The sequence below is a fragment of the Oreochromis aureus genome, linkage group 8, assembly GCF_013358895.1.
Source record: "Oreochromis aureus strain Israel breed Guangdong linkage group 8, ZZ_aureus, whole genome shotgun sequence".
NCBI classification, from domain to species: Eukaryota; Metazoa; Chordata; class Actinopteri; order Cichliformes; family Cichlidae; genus Oreochromis; species Oreochromis aureus.
The window spans coordinates 4,415,093-4,431,590 of NC_052949.1; the positions used below are offsets into that span (position 1 = coordinate 4,415,093).

The 16,498-nt window shown below is 40.4% G+C and overlaps 1 protein-coding gene across 1 annotated transcript in view; it reads right to left on the reverse strand.

The window, feature by feature from the left end:
* LOC116328597 (SRC kinase signaling inhibitor 1-like) overlaps positions 1-16,498 on the reverse strand; it is a 153,992-nt gene that overhangs the window by 64,477 nt on the left and 73,017 nt on the right. Inside the window, exon 3 of the mRNA XM_039616720.1 lies at positions 8,214-8,240. Coding sequence (XP_039472654.1) covers positions 8,214-8,240 — 27 coding nt within the window. The remainder of the gene's footprint in view (positions 1-8,213; positions 8,241-16,498) is intronic.

Sequence of the window (16,498 nt, forward strand, 5' to 3'; positions counted from 1 at the left end):
TGCTTTTGCCTCATTGTGACTTAACTGAGCGCCTGTTACAAAATAACTGTATTTATTTTAAGATTATTGCCCTCTTAAATAGCACAACAGTGAATTTAGCTGTTGAATAGTGGTTCTCTCAGGGTGCAGGGTGGGAATATTTGACCACTGAACATTCTGCAGTGAAAAACTGCACCAAAGTTATGAATGAATGAATTTGCTGTTTCAGTACCCATTTCCTGTTAAATATCCTTAAAGAAAATTCTGTCAAAGAGGGTTTTGGTAAAGGCGTGCAGCTCCCATAGGTGGGAATTATGAGAGCAAAAAAAACTCCCAACATTCGGGACACCATATCATGAACGCAAAATGTCTTATGGCTTCAGGCGGCCCAGGGACAGAGCACCTCACCTGTAAGCAGAGGTTGATGAATTCAATTCTATTCAGTTTTATTTACACAGCGCCAAATCACAACAACAGTTGCCTCAAGGCGCTTTATATTGTAAGGTAGATCCTACAATAAAACACACAGAGAAAAACCCAACAATCATATGACCCCCTATGAGGAAGCACTTTGGCGACAGTGGGAAGGAAAAACTCCCTTTTAACAGGAAGAAACCTCCGGCAGAACCAGGCTGAGGGAGGGGCGGGGCAATCTGCTGCGGCCGATTGGGGTGAGAGAAGGAAAACAGGATAAAAGACATGCTGTGAATGCTAACATAGCGCCAGGTAAGCATTAGTTCTTAGAGAAGCTTGACCTCCTTTGAAAGCGTCCTCACTGAACCAAAGCAACAATATGTTTGGTAGACTATGTTAAATCATCTGACAAGGTCCAGACAGATGTATGCTACCTGAGTGGTGAGTACAAATGGGACGAGAAGGATGCCTTTGTCTGACAATAAAATCAAAAGGAAAACTGGCAACGTGTCAGATGACATACAGGCTAATGGCTTGAAATTTCTGCTTGTACTTTGATGTGCAAACAGCTGTCTTAGAGAACATTATGGTCATAGAGAAAGTCAATCTCAGACAGGCAAGTGGACAGGCATCCAGGCATGGCCCTAAATGTAGTTAGCAAAATAGCTATTTAAGGTGGCTAATTCCAAGAAAACGGTGAACCTTCCCAGGAGTGGCCGGTCTACCAAAATTACTCCAAGAGCACATCAACGCATCATCCAGGTCACAGAAGAACCCAGAATAGGTCAGAGTTCATGATCCGACCATAAGAAAGAGACTGACGAAAAACAACACAACGGCTCAACTTTTGGCAAAAAAAAAAATTGAGGGGAAAAATATTCTGTGGACTGAAGAGACAAATCTTCTAAAAAGTTCAACTTTTGAGTCTCATCTGGACTAAAACTAACAATCAAAGATGATGGTGGGTCTGCTTTCCTGCTTCAGGACCTGCACGACTTGCTGTAACTGATGGAACCATGAATGCTCCTCTCTACCACACAGTAGAGTTGTAGCTATACAGCGTCTTTAGGTAAGTGTAAAAGTAGGGACTTCAAAAAAGTCAAGATATTTTTTGGACAAAGACTCATTATACAGCTGGAAGTGTGAGGTCTTGCAGTCCTGCTACAGGCACACCTCTCTCCGTGTCTTCTTTGTTCAGTGAATGCAAAGAGAAGCAGTGAAGGAACTGTTCACACTTGCACAGTGTTTTTCTTGGCGGTTATTTATGGGTTATGTGCTTTGCTGGACAGAGCAAAGATAGTTTATCAGCTCCATCCTGCAGCGTCTCTGAGTCCTGGTCCTACAGGCAGGAATCTTAGCACAGCTTCCAGGATCTCCCTCTCCCCAGCCACTGCCTCCAGCTCTTCTGGGGAATGCTGAGGTTTTCCAAAGCCACCTTAGCGATAACCTCACAAGTCCATCCTGGGTCTGCCCTGCAGTCACACCTACATTTTGTGGCCATAGGTGAGGGTATGAACATATTTGCTGTCGTGGTCAGCTCTGTCCTGTTTCAAACTGCTACCTGGTGTGACTGAGTTGGACTTATTAGCAGCACAACCTTTAACTTCTTTACAAATGAGGGTATAAAATTTCACTGATCTTGATTTTTGTTTTTAAGGTCGCTCCAGGGCCAAAAACTTTCATTCAGAGCATCCTTACTGCTGTATTGACTAACAATGTTTGTGTAATGTTGTGTAGGTGCTATATATAAACTACAGTGTGCTGTGTTCATGGTAAAGTGGAACATGTCAGCCTGTGTTTAAATACGTAGGTTTTTTGGACATCGGTGGAGCTCCACTGCACAGAGGAACGAGACACACTGGGTTTTTATACACCCACACCCACACATACACATGCAGACACACAAGTTCATTGTTAGTTTTGGTTTTATCCTCTCAACCTTATCCTTTGACATTTTAATGTAAAATACAGCAAATATTTCACATCCCATTTAATTCGAGAAGCAGCAGCGTTTTCATTGTTCCATTAGATTTGCTGCATCAGCAGTAGGTATGCAAGGGGCCTTTCAGATTATCAAGTAATTTTATGGTTAAGATGATGTAAGCTGCAGTAAGTGCTTAGGTTAGCTCATGCACAACACAGGCTCACTGAAAGTCAGGGTCACATGGGTCTGTTCAATATACATAATTTATTCAAGCCTGATGTGGAACTAATAATACATTTTAGCCTCACGTTGATCCTTACATGGCCAGGATGTAAAGAAATTTGATTCTTCTTCCACAAAACAACTTAAACTGTTCCCTTTGAGCATTTTTCTCTTTTCTAACTGTCAAATCTGAAAAAATATTTTTGCTTTCTCATCTACTTTAGGTTTATCTAGTCATTAATAGTGTTGATGTGATTATCTGAGTTGAAGAACTTGAATCCACATCTATATACTAAAGGTGAAAATGGTTTGTTGTGGGGCCAAAAGCACTTTCTTTTCATAAACAACATCCAATTCCAATCTAATTTCATAGGAGACAATTTCTTTGTTTCCTATTAAAGTTTAATATCTCAGAAGAACTGAGGCACATAAATCCTCAGCGGGATCTATTTATCGCTATTCATTTTTTTATTTATTAAACCTTTATGACTCTCGAGATTAAGAATCTCTTTTGCAAGTGTCCTGGCCAGAACACGCAGACGTACAACTGGTGGCTGCACAGACGAGTAACGCACAGAAACACACACAGCAAAATGCACAAAATACGTAGAGAAATGTGCATGAGGTGAAGAATGAAGCATAAAAATATCCAAAATTAAAAACTTCAAAGCTAAAGGAAACTTCAAACATCAGAATAAGTTATTGTCTGGGGCCAGAAACAGGAGCAGGAGTGATCACGCAGAACATCTGCCACCTGCAGCAGCTGCCTCCAGCTCAATTTAAATCACCTGAAATTCATTTAGTAAGATCAGCTCCTTAATTATTGTGACTTTTGTTTTAATTACTGACCCTCTGGACATAATTACAGGAAATCTGATACTTATTATACCCAATCATCAACCTCCGGGGCTAAAAAAGAAAACCAACGTGGACCTGCAGTTCTTCTATGAGCCACATGAGGTTCACTCCAAAACCAAGTCGGTCTGAATACAGTCCCATGTTAAAACTTTACAGCAGAAATAAATATGTTTACAGCCTGGGGCCAAAAGCAGCTTTAGTCTCTATGGATAGTTTCTAACATATGAACATCTGTATGGTGGATGAGGAGTTTTATAATGAATCCATTTTGACATTTTTAAGACTTAAAAGTTTGATTTGCCTCGTCTCCACTAATTAAAGCCACAGAAGTGGATCTCCCAACAGGCGTTTGTGCTGCTGGTGCCATTTGGAACATTTTTTATTGGGATTATGTGACAAATAATACGGCTTCCTGTGTGGTAAAGACTGTCCAATCAGTCTGTATTTAGCAATAATTAGATACCTGTGCTCTACAGCTATGCACCTTGCTAACCAAGCTCAGCTAATAACTTGTATATGGTTGCTACTAGCTCTGAAACAACAACAGGGCCAAAATGGTAACGCCGAGGCTCAGAACCAGTGGGTGATGTCACAGTGGCAACAATCTATGATTAGACCGCACACAACAACAGACACACAACAAACCTGGAGTCTGCCCACACTCCAGCTCGCCCTGAATGATCCGCTTTCTTATTATTTAGCTGACACTTGAACTTAAGTGACATTCTTCAAACGTGCCTGTGCTAACACAGCTGAAGGCACAAACGCTCTCTGCAGATGCTGGATGTAAACTCGCTCTGTCACTTTATATAATTTTTCACAGAGTGGGAGCAAGTTCCTGGGTTTGAAACCAGCTGGTAGCTCCACAGCCGCTGAAGCTGGCAGTGACTGATGACCACTAATGGGCCTGTTTTCAAATTAATCCTTTCATGTCACGCTATTTGCATTGCAGCCTCGCCAGCGCTTGGTGAAATTTCCGACTCCAGCCGGAAACAAGGTTTCATTTCGATGGCTGGATTCAATAAGGGCGCACTCAGGGGTCTCTGAGTGTTTTCAAAATCCTGGATAGCAGACCGCGTGTTTGTGATAGCGTGGGTTTAAATTTGGCTCTGGATTTTTGCTACATGTCAACTAATCCCATCTCTAATATTTTCTGTCACTAAGTGTGTAATGGAGTCCAGACTGCATTCAGTATAACCACAAAGAATAAGAGGGCATGATTAATGGCTTCACAGCTTCCATTTAGCTAATCTTTTTTTTTCTTTTTTTTCTTTTTATTGATCTTGTTTTATTTACTTCAGTTGTTGCATGTTAAATAAAATATTATATGCTACTTTAAATTATAATTTTCTATTGTTTTACATTTATTCTTTATTTTTGGCATGTGAATCAATCTTAAAGCACCTTGAACTGAAATAACCTGATTAAAAATGTCTTACAAATACATTTAAGGGAATGGATGCCTGATAATAACACCCAAAGGTTTACTGACCACACGTATATAAGGTTCCTGAATGTGTATAAACTGTATTTAAAAGATTAACGCAGTCATCAATCTATATTTTGAACTCCTTAATCAGTTCAAGGTCCTGGGAGGGCTGGAGCCTATCCCAGCTGTTACCTGGTAAAAGGCAGGGTAGCCCATCACAGGGATACACGAACGTGGGCTCTGAAGCTCTGAACTGTTCCCCCCTATAAAGACGACATCTGATGACCGCGTCTGTACCCATAGTTTTCTTACCTTTTAATTGGTTAATAGGTTAGAATAGTTTCCATTGTTTTTCCAAGGGTAACTGCACAGCTGGAGACCACCCTCACTACCTTCTGATACACCCCAGTCATTTTTTATATAAGCAGGCCTGAAATTTAACAAAGAGTCCTCAATTCAGATAAGAGCCACGAGGGTTCCTCCTAGCAGGGTTTCAAGGTGTAAAGAGCTACACCTTAATTCTTTCTAACGGCCAGCAGAGGGCGACCCCGTGAGTGTAAAGACTTCTACGAAAAAATGATTCTGCTGCTCGCTTGAGGTCCGAATCACTCTTTTGAATCCATCCAGCCATGCATGAGAAAGTAATATGCTCCAGCTTTAGGTCACATTCATCCCTTTCTCGCCGCTACAGAGAACGCCAAATGTAAAGTTCACACTTCTAAGAGGTAGTCTAATGTCCTTCACAGCCTACTCCTGCACAGAAAGTACACATAGCTTTTAAAAGCACCAAACTCTGCTGAAAGTAGATAAAAAGGAAAGGATGTTAAGAAATTAGACCCAAAATGTTAAATTGGCCTCTTGGTTGTCTTAAAGGAAATGTAAGAGGATTAGTGGTGTATTTGTGGTGACAGGACTGATGGATGGAATGCACCATTTTTCTTTCCGAGTATGTAATTTGAATACATGAACTGTTGTAGTAAATATGGTAGCCAAAGTCTGCATCTTTTTACATTATATTTCAAAACACTCTACGTTTATGCACTTCTTTGCTGGACCAGAAACAATGACCAAACATAGATGCATGGTTCCCAGATCAGTGGGTTCTCTACTGATGGAGGATACAGCGCCTTTCAGACTGCTTAAGCCTAAAAGGCAAATTTTTCAGGGCTTCTGGGATAGCCCACAGGTATCAAGGCTGTTATGGAATTTACAATGAGACCAGGATTAACCTCGTGCAGAAATAATTGTTGAGGAGATGCAGATGAATTGAAGCTAACATTATTGTGGAAACTGTCTTGATATCATGAGAATGGGAGAGACATTTTGCAGCAGTTTCATGACCCTGTTCCAACTCTCCAGATAAGGACAGACATTATGTCTCTGCAGTATCTACAAGCAGCTGGCCCACAGTACAACCAAAACACTATCAGTACAGAACATCACTGTAGTCATAAACGCTTCAATGAGACTATTTTTCAAATAGAGGGGTTTAACCACAAATAAGCAAAGCAAAAAATTTACACGGGCCAAAACCTCCTACTCCAATCACCGGACATCGTTTATGAATGCAGATAAATTTTAAGAGTGCTGGTTAACCTTCGAGGCTGCTCAAACACGATTGGTCAATAGAAGTCTGACAACAAAGTGGACTGGAAATGAAAACCAGAACACTTCTGGTGCTAAAAACCTTGTGCCCTGCCTACAGGTACACGTGCATTAGAGCAAATATCCTCAGAGTCGTTAAGATTCAGAGTCTGGATCCAGGAATTTTGTGTCTGTCAACAACCTGTCAGGCTTAGGCTGAAAATCGGACCGATCTGACACTTCATTTAACTTCATGATGTTTCCTACACACAGACTTTACTTTGGTGGGCTACCGCTATTTAGAGACTTAGATCTTCTTTATCCATCTCAGAGAATGGATGAAGTTATCCATGTTACTAAAAAAAACAACCCTTTTGGTCTTCAGTTGCAAACCAGCTGTCTTGTATCGCAGCGGTCCCCAACCCCCAGGCTGGTCTGTGAGTCGTTTGGTACCGGGCTGCAAGAGTTGAGGCTCAGGTGTGAAATTTACCGTATTCAGGGTTTTTATCGGTTTTTATCGGTTTTTATCGTTAACTCGGTTTCCCTGGGACTTTTCCTGTGTTAGAAATAAATCTTCTATGTTTTGGTACCGGTACTGGTTTTATTTTGGTGTATTTATCCGCAACACCTTAAAGGCCGGTCCGTGAAAATATTGTCGGACATCAACCGGTCTGTGGCGCAAAAAACATTGGGGACCGCTGTTGTATTGTCTACCAACCTCCCCGATGGCCACATTGCTATTGTGGAGGTCCTGAATGAGTTGCTCCCTATACTTCACCGTCTTGCAGCTGCTTATGATAGCCCCTGCCCTGCTTTGGCGAATTAGACTACCTTCAACAGATGAGGTCCAAAATGTTAGCAATAAAGTTCTTTCACAAGATAATAAAACTCGATGGAGCAACGGCTAAATATGTTGCTCAAATATTGATTGTCACAAAGTACGTGGCACTTAAATTACCTGCACAGGAGAAACTCAGAGAGGTAATATATAAAGACCGCTGATAAAAACCCTGTGCACAGCAAAACTACCCCCATACATGCGTTCACATATTTGCATATCATACATCAAATCTGGAAGTAACAAATATTTATCACAGCAATCAAACGGGTGAATAATTCATCTGCACAACCTGCAGAACAGAATCAATCTGATCCATATTTCTGTCACTAATGACAATCCCACTGCACATCCTGCCTGCTAAACTCTCATTGATTTAGTTTTACCATCGGAGACCAACACCAGGCCTAATTTGAATTACAGACAACATGGGAGTTGTAGGCAGGGATCTGCAGGTCTGGAAACAGGCAATAACAAGCTCAGCACAGTGCCTTTTTATAGGGAGATTTTAGCGAGCAGCAGCAGTGAGTTAAGCTCCAGCCAGCAGCTCTCAGGCTGAACTGGACCTTTTCTTGCCTCATATTTGATGAAACAGGCACATTGTGTTCAATAATTGCGTATCAGAAATGCACACGTCCTTGGGGAGATGGAGGCACAGAGTTATAGGGAACCAAACTCAGCTGGACAGAAATCTTACTTGCATAGTTTGAAGTGAACAAAAGCACTTATTTGATTCGTGCAGGGATTTTTTCTTTCTTTTGTGAACTCTGAGAGAGAAATGTCGCAGCATGCAGCACAAGAGTGTTAAAAGAGTTAAATGCAGAAGTGTGTGCCAACGTGTGACCAGCGCTAAATGCAGCGGAGAAGCAGGCATGCAAAGACACAATGGAGTTATCCTATTAAGAGACGAATCCACACAGAGGCACAGATTTACGCTGAAACACAAACACAATATTGGCACTGACCTTGAAGCTCCAGTAGTTTGGTTGTTGCTAGAGGGGGAGGAAAGAAAAACAAAGAGTAAAGGAGACAGAAGAGGGGCAGGGAGGGTGAAAGAGGGAGAAAAAGAACGATTGAGTGTGAGACTTTTTTTCTGCAAAATGCCACACTAGAAATGCTCAAAGCACAAACCGACTGGTTAGAACCAGAACAGAGAGAAAATGCTTTGTCACTCAGTTCCCATGTGAAGATTTGCAAGTGATACCGCAAAGTGTGCCTAATGAAGTTTGAGAGGTTTAATGGTACGTCATTTTTACACAGCGAGAACAATATGCCCCAAAGCACAAAGACCGCTTTGCTTAAAATGACCACACACTGTAGCAAAGCTTAAGCAAACAAACCAAAAATTGCCCTTTTTATTTTTTTATTTTTTGTACATTAGGCCTGGTGAGGAAATGATGAGCTAATTATCGTGATGATAGCCAGATTAACTTGCGTTGTCCTTCACTGCCATCATAATAGGACTTTAATTGCTTGTAATTGCTTCTCAGCAATTAATCAAATGTTTACAGTGACTTCACACATACTAATGACGAAGGGCCAGGCAGCTCCTAAAACCAGCCCCACAGGCTCACTTGCAGAGTTTGCTGGCGTGTACCCAGGACCAGGATTAAAGCAATGCACAGACACTGGATTAACAAGCTGCCATTTTTACTTGATCTGGAAGGAAGCCAGCACTCAGGTCAGCATTACTCTGATTCCTGAAGATGCAGACACTGAGAGCATTTATGCACTGATCCGTGACCTTCAGTCGGAGTCCATGAATTGATACGTTCCATAAAACGACCCTGTGTGACCGAAACTATTTGAATGACCCAGTCAGAGCAAACTTCTGCAACCTTTCTGCTGTGATGTTTGATCTGATTTGGTATCGCTAACAATCTCTATGAAAAACACAAAATCAACAAGGTGGTAAAGCATAAAGACACCCAACTGGAAAATTTAAATGAAATACGAAAATGCGAAGAGTCAAAAATTGAAGTTTTTCTAACGGCCACTCAGTCCAAAAGAAAGTCCATCCATCCATCCATCCGCTTCCGCTTATCCTTTCCAGGGTCGCGGGGGGCGCTGGAGCCTATCCCAGCTGTCATAGGGCGAGAGGCGGGGTACACCCTGGACAGGTCGCCAGTCTGTCGCAGGGCCAACACACAGGGACAGACAACCATTCACGCTCACATTCACTCACACATTCACACCTAGTGACAATTTGGATTATCCAATTAACCTATCCCCTCAGGATAGGAGATGAAGCATCGCCAAATATGTTTCCAAACCAACTTCCTTCCAAGCCAAAGACTAGAAAATAAGGTGAAGCATATCTTCCCTTTGGCTTCACCTGCACAAGTGCCAAGGTAGGTCTCCCCTGCAGAATTAGTTTCCCTGCGTCGGGAGCAGCGCTGTGCTCTCCAAATCACGGACAAACAGGATCCCACATTCTTGATTTTTAGTTCACAAACACTTCTTGTAATAACTAACTACTCCTGACATTTTGGACATGTTAGCTCTTTATGCAGTAAAGTTACAGCGGGATACAAATAATATCAGGCTGATCCTGCCGTAATTTGTTCCCCCTGTTCAAATCACGGACAAACAGTATCCCACAGCTGTTTATGTGTTTAAACCCATTTTGCACAGAGAGGCATTTTTTGAAAAATGTATTGACAGCAATGTTGAACATTATTACACAGGAAAAAAAAACAACTACACGTAAAATAATCACACCGTGACGCCTCTGCCTTTCTAAATGCAGGGACAGTAACTGCGTGTGTATATGTAAGCGTGTAAAACCTGCAGATAGTCAGATTAACAGTATTTTGTCTCTATCTGCCATTCTGCAATTCATCTCATGTAAACAATAACGTGCCGCACAGCGTGACGTGAAAAGAGGCACATCCCTTTGACGTTGCGTGACGAACTCTGTAATCCTCGTCCACACGTAAACGCAAAAAAGGAGTTTTAAATCTCCGTTTTCGGTGAATCGCAACGCTGTTTACGTGCTGACGAAAGGCCCAAACGCATAGAAACAGCTGAGTTTTCAAAAATACCCGTGTAGGTGCGGACGTAGCATAAAAGAGTTAGTAGTATATTTTACCTGTAATTTATTGCCGTTTACTTGTATTTGCTTAATTGTTTACTAAATGTTTGAGGTGTGAAATAAACCGCAATGGAGCAAAATATGGGTGTGCGTGGTTGGAGGATGTGTTTGTGCGGGGGGGGGGGCGAACATTTTTCTTGTAAAAAAGGGGGGCCTGGCAAAAAAAGTTTGGGAACCACTGAGTTAGAAAATGCTGAAATTTAACCAACTATGTTTTCTCTTAAATATATGTATTTTTCCTTGGTTTTTCAGCACATGGGGGGGATGTAATTCACTCCTACAGTTAAAAGGTGGCAGAAATGGAAGAAGAACTCATTATTAAGAACCAGGCATCAGATCAGTAAACCTCATCTGTCTTTGAGATGACACGTTCCTCCAAAAACTGGAAAAATGTGCAAATCAAAAGATGACAGCTGTCAAAAAATTCAAAAGACAAACAAAAATTAGGTCAACTGGAGACAGATGTGCTGGACATTTAAGTACAGTCTAATAGTTCCCAGTGAATATTCAATAGTATTGTTGCTTAAAACGTCAAAGAATAGACTGTCCAAGAAATGTGTGCTCCAGTTGATTATTTAGCACTAATTAGTTCCTCTCATTCAACTTTATGAATGCAGCCCGAACAAGCTAGGATTAGCTGATAACTTAGCGTTACTGACAATAGCTTGCAAAGCAAAGGAATTCTTATGTTAAAGCATTGTCTCCAATATTATTAGATGTGCATTAAATTTAATCTGCCTAGATTAACGTGTGTGTAGTTTAGCAGTTTTCAGAGACACTGGGTTATCTCATCAGCTTTTTGTTTTATCAAACGAATGGGTTAGTCTATGAAAGACGTCTGTGCTATGATACCATAATTTAATACTGTTTTAGCCATTTAGCAGACATCCATCTCTCTATGGTCTCTAATTACAGCCGGCTAAATCACTCATTATTGTATGTGAATAACACTCACCTGCTGCTACAGTCTACCTTCTTTTTTATCCAAACTGGAAGTGAGAAATAAACTTTCCAGAGTGCTTTTCCATCTCTCAGCAGCAGCTGTATTGTTCTTATGCTTGAGAAACACAGTACGCATTATAAAAGGGTCAATTGTTCCACTTTAAGAAGTCCATGGTGGTAACTGTTTGGGTTAATCCCTAACAACCAATCCTATTTTTGATGCTTAGAGGGAACCCTTCAGTAGCATCATGAATCTCTTCATTTACTCAATGATTTCAGCAAACTGAACATGATTTATGGAGAAATCAATGAATATATTTGGCAATTAGACTCCAATGATCCATTGTGGCAGAATGGAATCCCAGTGGTGACAGGACTTAGGACTGGGCACCTGCAGTCTAGGGTCTAGGTCTCTAGCTTTGGAGCTACCCTTGGAAAAAGCCAGAAACTATTTTAATAGTCCTCAAACCAGGTCCTTATTTATGTATACTGAAGTTTCAAAACTCGTCCTTAAGGGTACCATGGACGTTGCCAGGCCTCGTCTTTATGAGGGAAAGAATAAAGGCTGCAAACTGGAGGCTGACTGGCTAAAAGAAGGCAGGAAAGAAAATGACTGGATTAATGAAATGATGACAGCTTTGAGTTTGACAGCGTGGGAAAGTGGTAGTGATGTAAAGAACAGACTGGCAGCTGAACACCCGAGCAAACAGGAAGATGAGGGATCCAGACCTTCCTTATTGAGCTTACGCATGAGCTTCATAATCAACGGCTGGCTAAATGATGGCTAATTTATGAAGTCTTACTTTTTCAAACAGTTTCAGCTGTTGCGATCGAACACGTTTGTGCACAAAACCTGCTAAACACAAAATGTTCTCACTTTGGAAGAACTTAAACACCAGGTCCCATTAAAAACCTGCGGGATGAACTCGAACACTGACTGAAGACCTCATCATCTGCTCTTGTAGCCGAAGGGGAAATTCAAATCCCAGCAGCAGGTTCAGCATCTGCTGGAAAGGGTAAAACCACTCAAGTAAAGCCCACGGCTGTTCCACCTTTGCCTGAATAAATGTTGTGCTCGATCATGACTGATATCAGAGTCAGTCTTTCCTGAATGAAGAGAGAAATCACCGGCCACTATTGTCCTCAACTTTCACTTATATGTAGATGCCAAATGAGTTGAATGAGTGAACTAAAGTCGGCCATATTCATACAAATCCTTATGACAGTGAGAAAGAAAATAAGAGAAAATACACATGAAGGATGCTGGTACTCTGAAGACCAGTTTGCAGTGTATGAAAAGTCTGTTATTCGACACCTAGCTTTTTCTATTTCAAGGAACCTTCTTTTTCAATTGTTTTAATATTTGGCAGGAAAAAAAAAAATCAGACAACAGTTAAGTCGTCATTGCACGGACTACTGAACTTGTGGATAGATGAAAAATAACCCAATAAAAAATGTCTTCCAGCGTGTCACTGTGTGTGTATTTGATGCTGATTCTCCACAGGCTGTTTTTGCCTTTAGCAGTAAAATATGTGCTGCTGTTGTCAACTTGTCAGCTACTAACCAGCATGTGTTTGGCATCATGAAATGTTCTCTCTGTAACCAAATCACAATCTCTTCCATGACCAAGACATTTTGGTGCCTAAGTTTAATGAGACAAGCAAGCAGCAATGACTCAACAGTCCCCCGCGCAACGTGCACTCAGCTCTCCTGGTTAAAAGTCATCTGTCTTTGTCTTTTAATGAGGAGTTTGGTGATAGTTTGAAATAGAAACACTCTCGTATTCCTACAAAGAGAAACCTCTGGTACTCCCACAGCAGTGTGTTGTTATAGTTTTGTCGTTTTCATTGGTTTTGAATGCTCATTTCCACTTTTTTTTGTTTGTTTCTACTTCAAATGCTTAAAATGTTTAAAAATGTTAACATTTAAGACATTTTAAACAGCAGTGTATTAAACAATATGAACAAAGCATATTACATTACATTAAAATTATTTCAGTTTTCTCCAGTTATTTTTTTAATTCCAATTCATATTTTTTCCACCTGAATTTTCCTTTTTTGGTTTAATTTTCAAACTAAAACTGCAGAAATGATTCTAACTAACACTGTAATCAGGACTTTATTCACTCACAGAGACATAATTTGTTTATCTAATGGTCAAAAATCACAGTGAAATAGCTTTCTGTCAAATAAAGTAAAATAAAGTCATTCTCATAATTGCACTTGGACCAGAAGCACTAAGCAGATCCCCTCATAGATCACTGAAGCAGCAACAACAAACATTTAAGCGGAGGACTTGAAGAATGTTGATATTTTCCAGTATCAAAAAAACAAACTGAGAGAATTAAAAAGCGTTGGCAGAGATCTGTGATCAGAATTTATTTAGTTTATTTTCCAAAAAGAAGAAAACATTTGGGCTTACTCACCACCAACAACACTATACAGTCTGACCTTCCTTCATTGTTATCCACCAAGTGGGACTCAAATTAGCATACTCATCATAGAAGTAAGCCTTTAAAATCAACAACAGCTTTCCAGGCCAGATGTCACATGTTTAATAATTGCATTGTATTGCTATTTGACAACATGTCTCAATAATATCTGATTGATTTCAGGCCTCTGTGAGAGGTTGAGTCAACAGTAAATGATGAATGTCTGAGTTATAACCAAGTCAAGTCAACCTTTATTAGGAACAAAGGTTAAAGGGAAAATATTAAAACACAGCAAATTTTGGCTATTAGCTGTTTACAGAATAATGCAGCAGTGAGTTGAGAAGCGTAACTCCCTCTGCACAATTACTTTGTGCTGTATGATTACAGTCTACATTACTACAATAAATCATTACTCATGTGGAAGAACACACCTCTCCTAACTGCTCCCAGCTCAATTACCTTTCAGTGCATTCTAATATATCACAGAGGACCGTGTTTGCAAAGCTATCTTCTCACGCTCAGATCTCAGTTTGCACTGTCTTCAATACAGAACTCTAAAAAATCTACAAAAAGCTGTCACAACAAACCATTTGCAACAATTTAAGGAGAAGTGAGTGTGCAGAATTGATCATGGTAATGCAGTTGCCCCAGCACTTTACAATACCGCTGCATGGCATCAAATATTCATGACTACAAAAGGAAGCAACAAAGTTAAAGTCCAGAGAAAAAGTCAACACAGCGCAAAACAAATGGGATCCTGGGTTCACTTACTGCAGCTGAATCTATCACAGAGGTGGTTTTGAATGCTTTGCCAGGTCTTTATATGCCTGTCTGCCAGATTATGAACAGATTTGATCAAAAAAAGTCAGGATCACAGAAGAGAGTCGTGAAACTCTCATGTAACTAGAGTATCAAATCTGCTGCACTTGCACCAAATCCAAAAACATGGTAAAAGAAAAAACTACATGCATGCTTATTGGTGAATTGTCCAGGGTTTGCCCCGCCTCACAGCCCATGACACCAATGACACCTAGAATCGGCCACACCCCCGGCTGGACAAGCAGAAAATGTAACAGCAGCAACATGTTCCTCCTCCACTGGCCACAAATAAAAGGAATACCTGAAACATTTGTGAGGAAATGCTTATTCTATGGTCCATCTCAAGGAGTTCCTCTAATGGTCACGTGAGGCTGGCTCCAAAAGACTTGTTAAAATATCCAACATGTTTACAACATATTTCAAGAAATCTCTTTGACTAGGTTTTCCTGTTTAAAAGGTAAAAGACCGGTTCCTGTACAGGACTTTTCTACTATACTTGAGTTCTCAAAAAACTTTGTACAACACGCCTCATTCACCCAAGATCTGATTTCTACACCTTTCTATCTAACAGTCACATACATGAGTATCTTGGGGTTGAGTATTTTGCCCAAAGGACACTTTGGTGTGCACACTGGAGCAGCCAAAGATAGAACCACCTCCTTTCTAATTCATGGATGACCTGCTCTACCTCATTTAGTGTGTGAGCAGAGGGTGGGGATTCCAGACGTTATGGCCTTTTCCGATCTGCCTGGTATATTCATAACACTACTGATGTGTGAAGTCATTTTGATGACATTAGATAACTGAAGTTATACCGTGTAACAAATATTTTCCTAAATGGAATTAAAAGGGAAAAAGTGTTTTTTTCTACAATAAGCAGCAGGAGACCAACAGTGAGGTGTGAAATGATTTTATCTCATATATTGGATTTTTTTTGTACTTTATCACTTTTTCTGATGCTGCACTTTGTAGACATTTCAGGACACATCTTTCATTCTGCACACTCCAGATCAGAGAATTTAGATGAAAATTGTCGCAACTCGTTGTTTACAGCTGGAAAGAGACATTGTTTGTATTTCTACAATATTTCAAATATGAGTTATTGATTCCAGAAGATGAAATCAATAATTATCTTTCCAACTGCACCGAGCTACCCATTGCACAAATGTAAAAAAAAAAAAAAAAAAAAATATCACACGTGTGGCTCGAATTGCCGCTATTTATTCTCACTCTTTACTGCATCTTTGTCATAAGGACACCTGAAATGGTGAAAACAACAGCTCAGAGAGCAACTGCTCCATTCAGCATTTAGCTGGAGTGTCTATGCAGTGATTAGCTTAGAATAGAATAGAATAATCCTTTAATTGTCCCACAAGGGGAAATTTGGTTGTAACAGCAGCCAAAAAGACACATATACAAACAAACAGTACACAGGACACATAACAGAAACATACACAATTTTTCTTACATATTTACATCAAGGACAATGGTTACTATAAACAGAGTACTGTACAGTTATTAAATTAAATATAAATAACTACAGATAAGAGGCAAACCAGGTTGTAGTGCGAATCGGCTGATTAACTTATTGCAGTTACAGCGCTGATGTAAACATCTATGTTTGTTGGGAGCAGTTCTGATTGTACAGTCTGACAGCTGCAGGGAGGAAGGACCTGCGGAAACGCTCCTTCATGCAGCCTTCATTCAAGCTTGTGGTTATGAGCTGCCATGTTGCTCCTTGAAATTGTATATAATGTCAATTCAGTTTAACTTCAATTTTATTTATATAGAGCCAAATTACAACACCAGTCACCTCAAAACACTTAATATTGTAAGCTGAAGAACTTACAATAATGGAGTATAAACCTCAACAACCAGATGGCCCCATATAAGCTAACACTTGGTGACAGTGGGAAAGAAAAACTCCCATTTAACAGGAAGAAACCTCTGGTAGAACCAGGCTC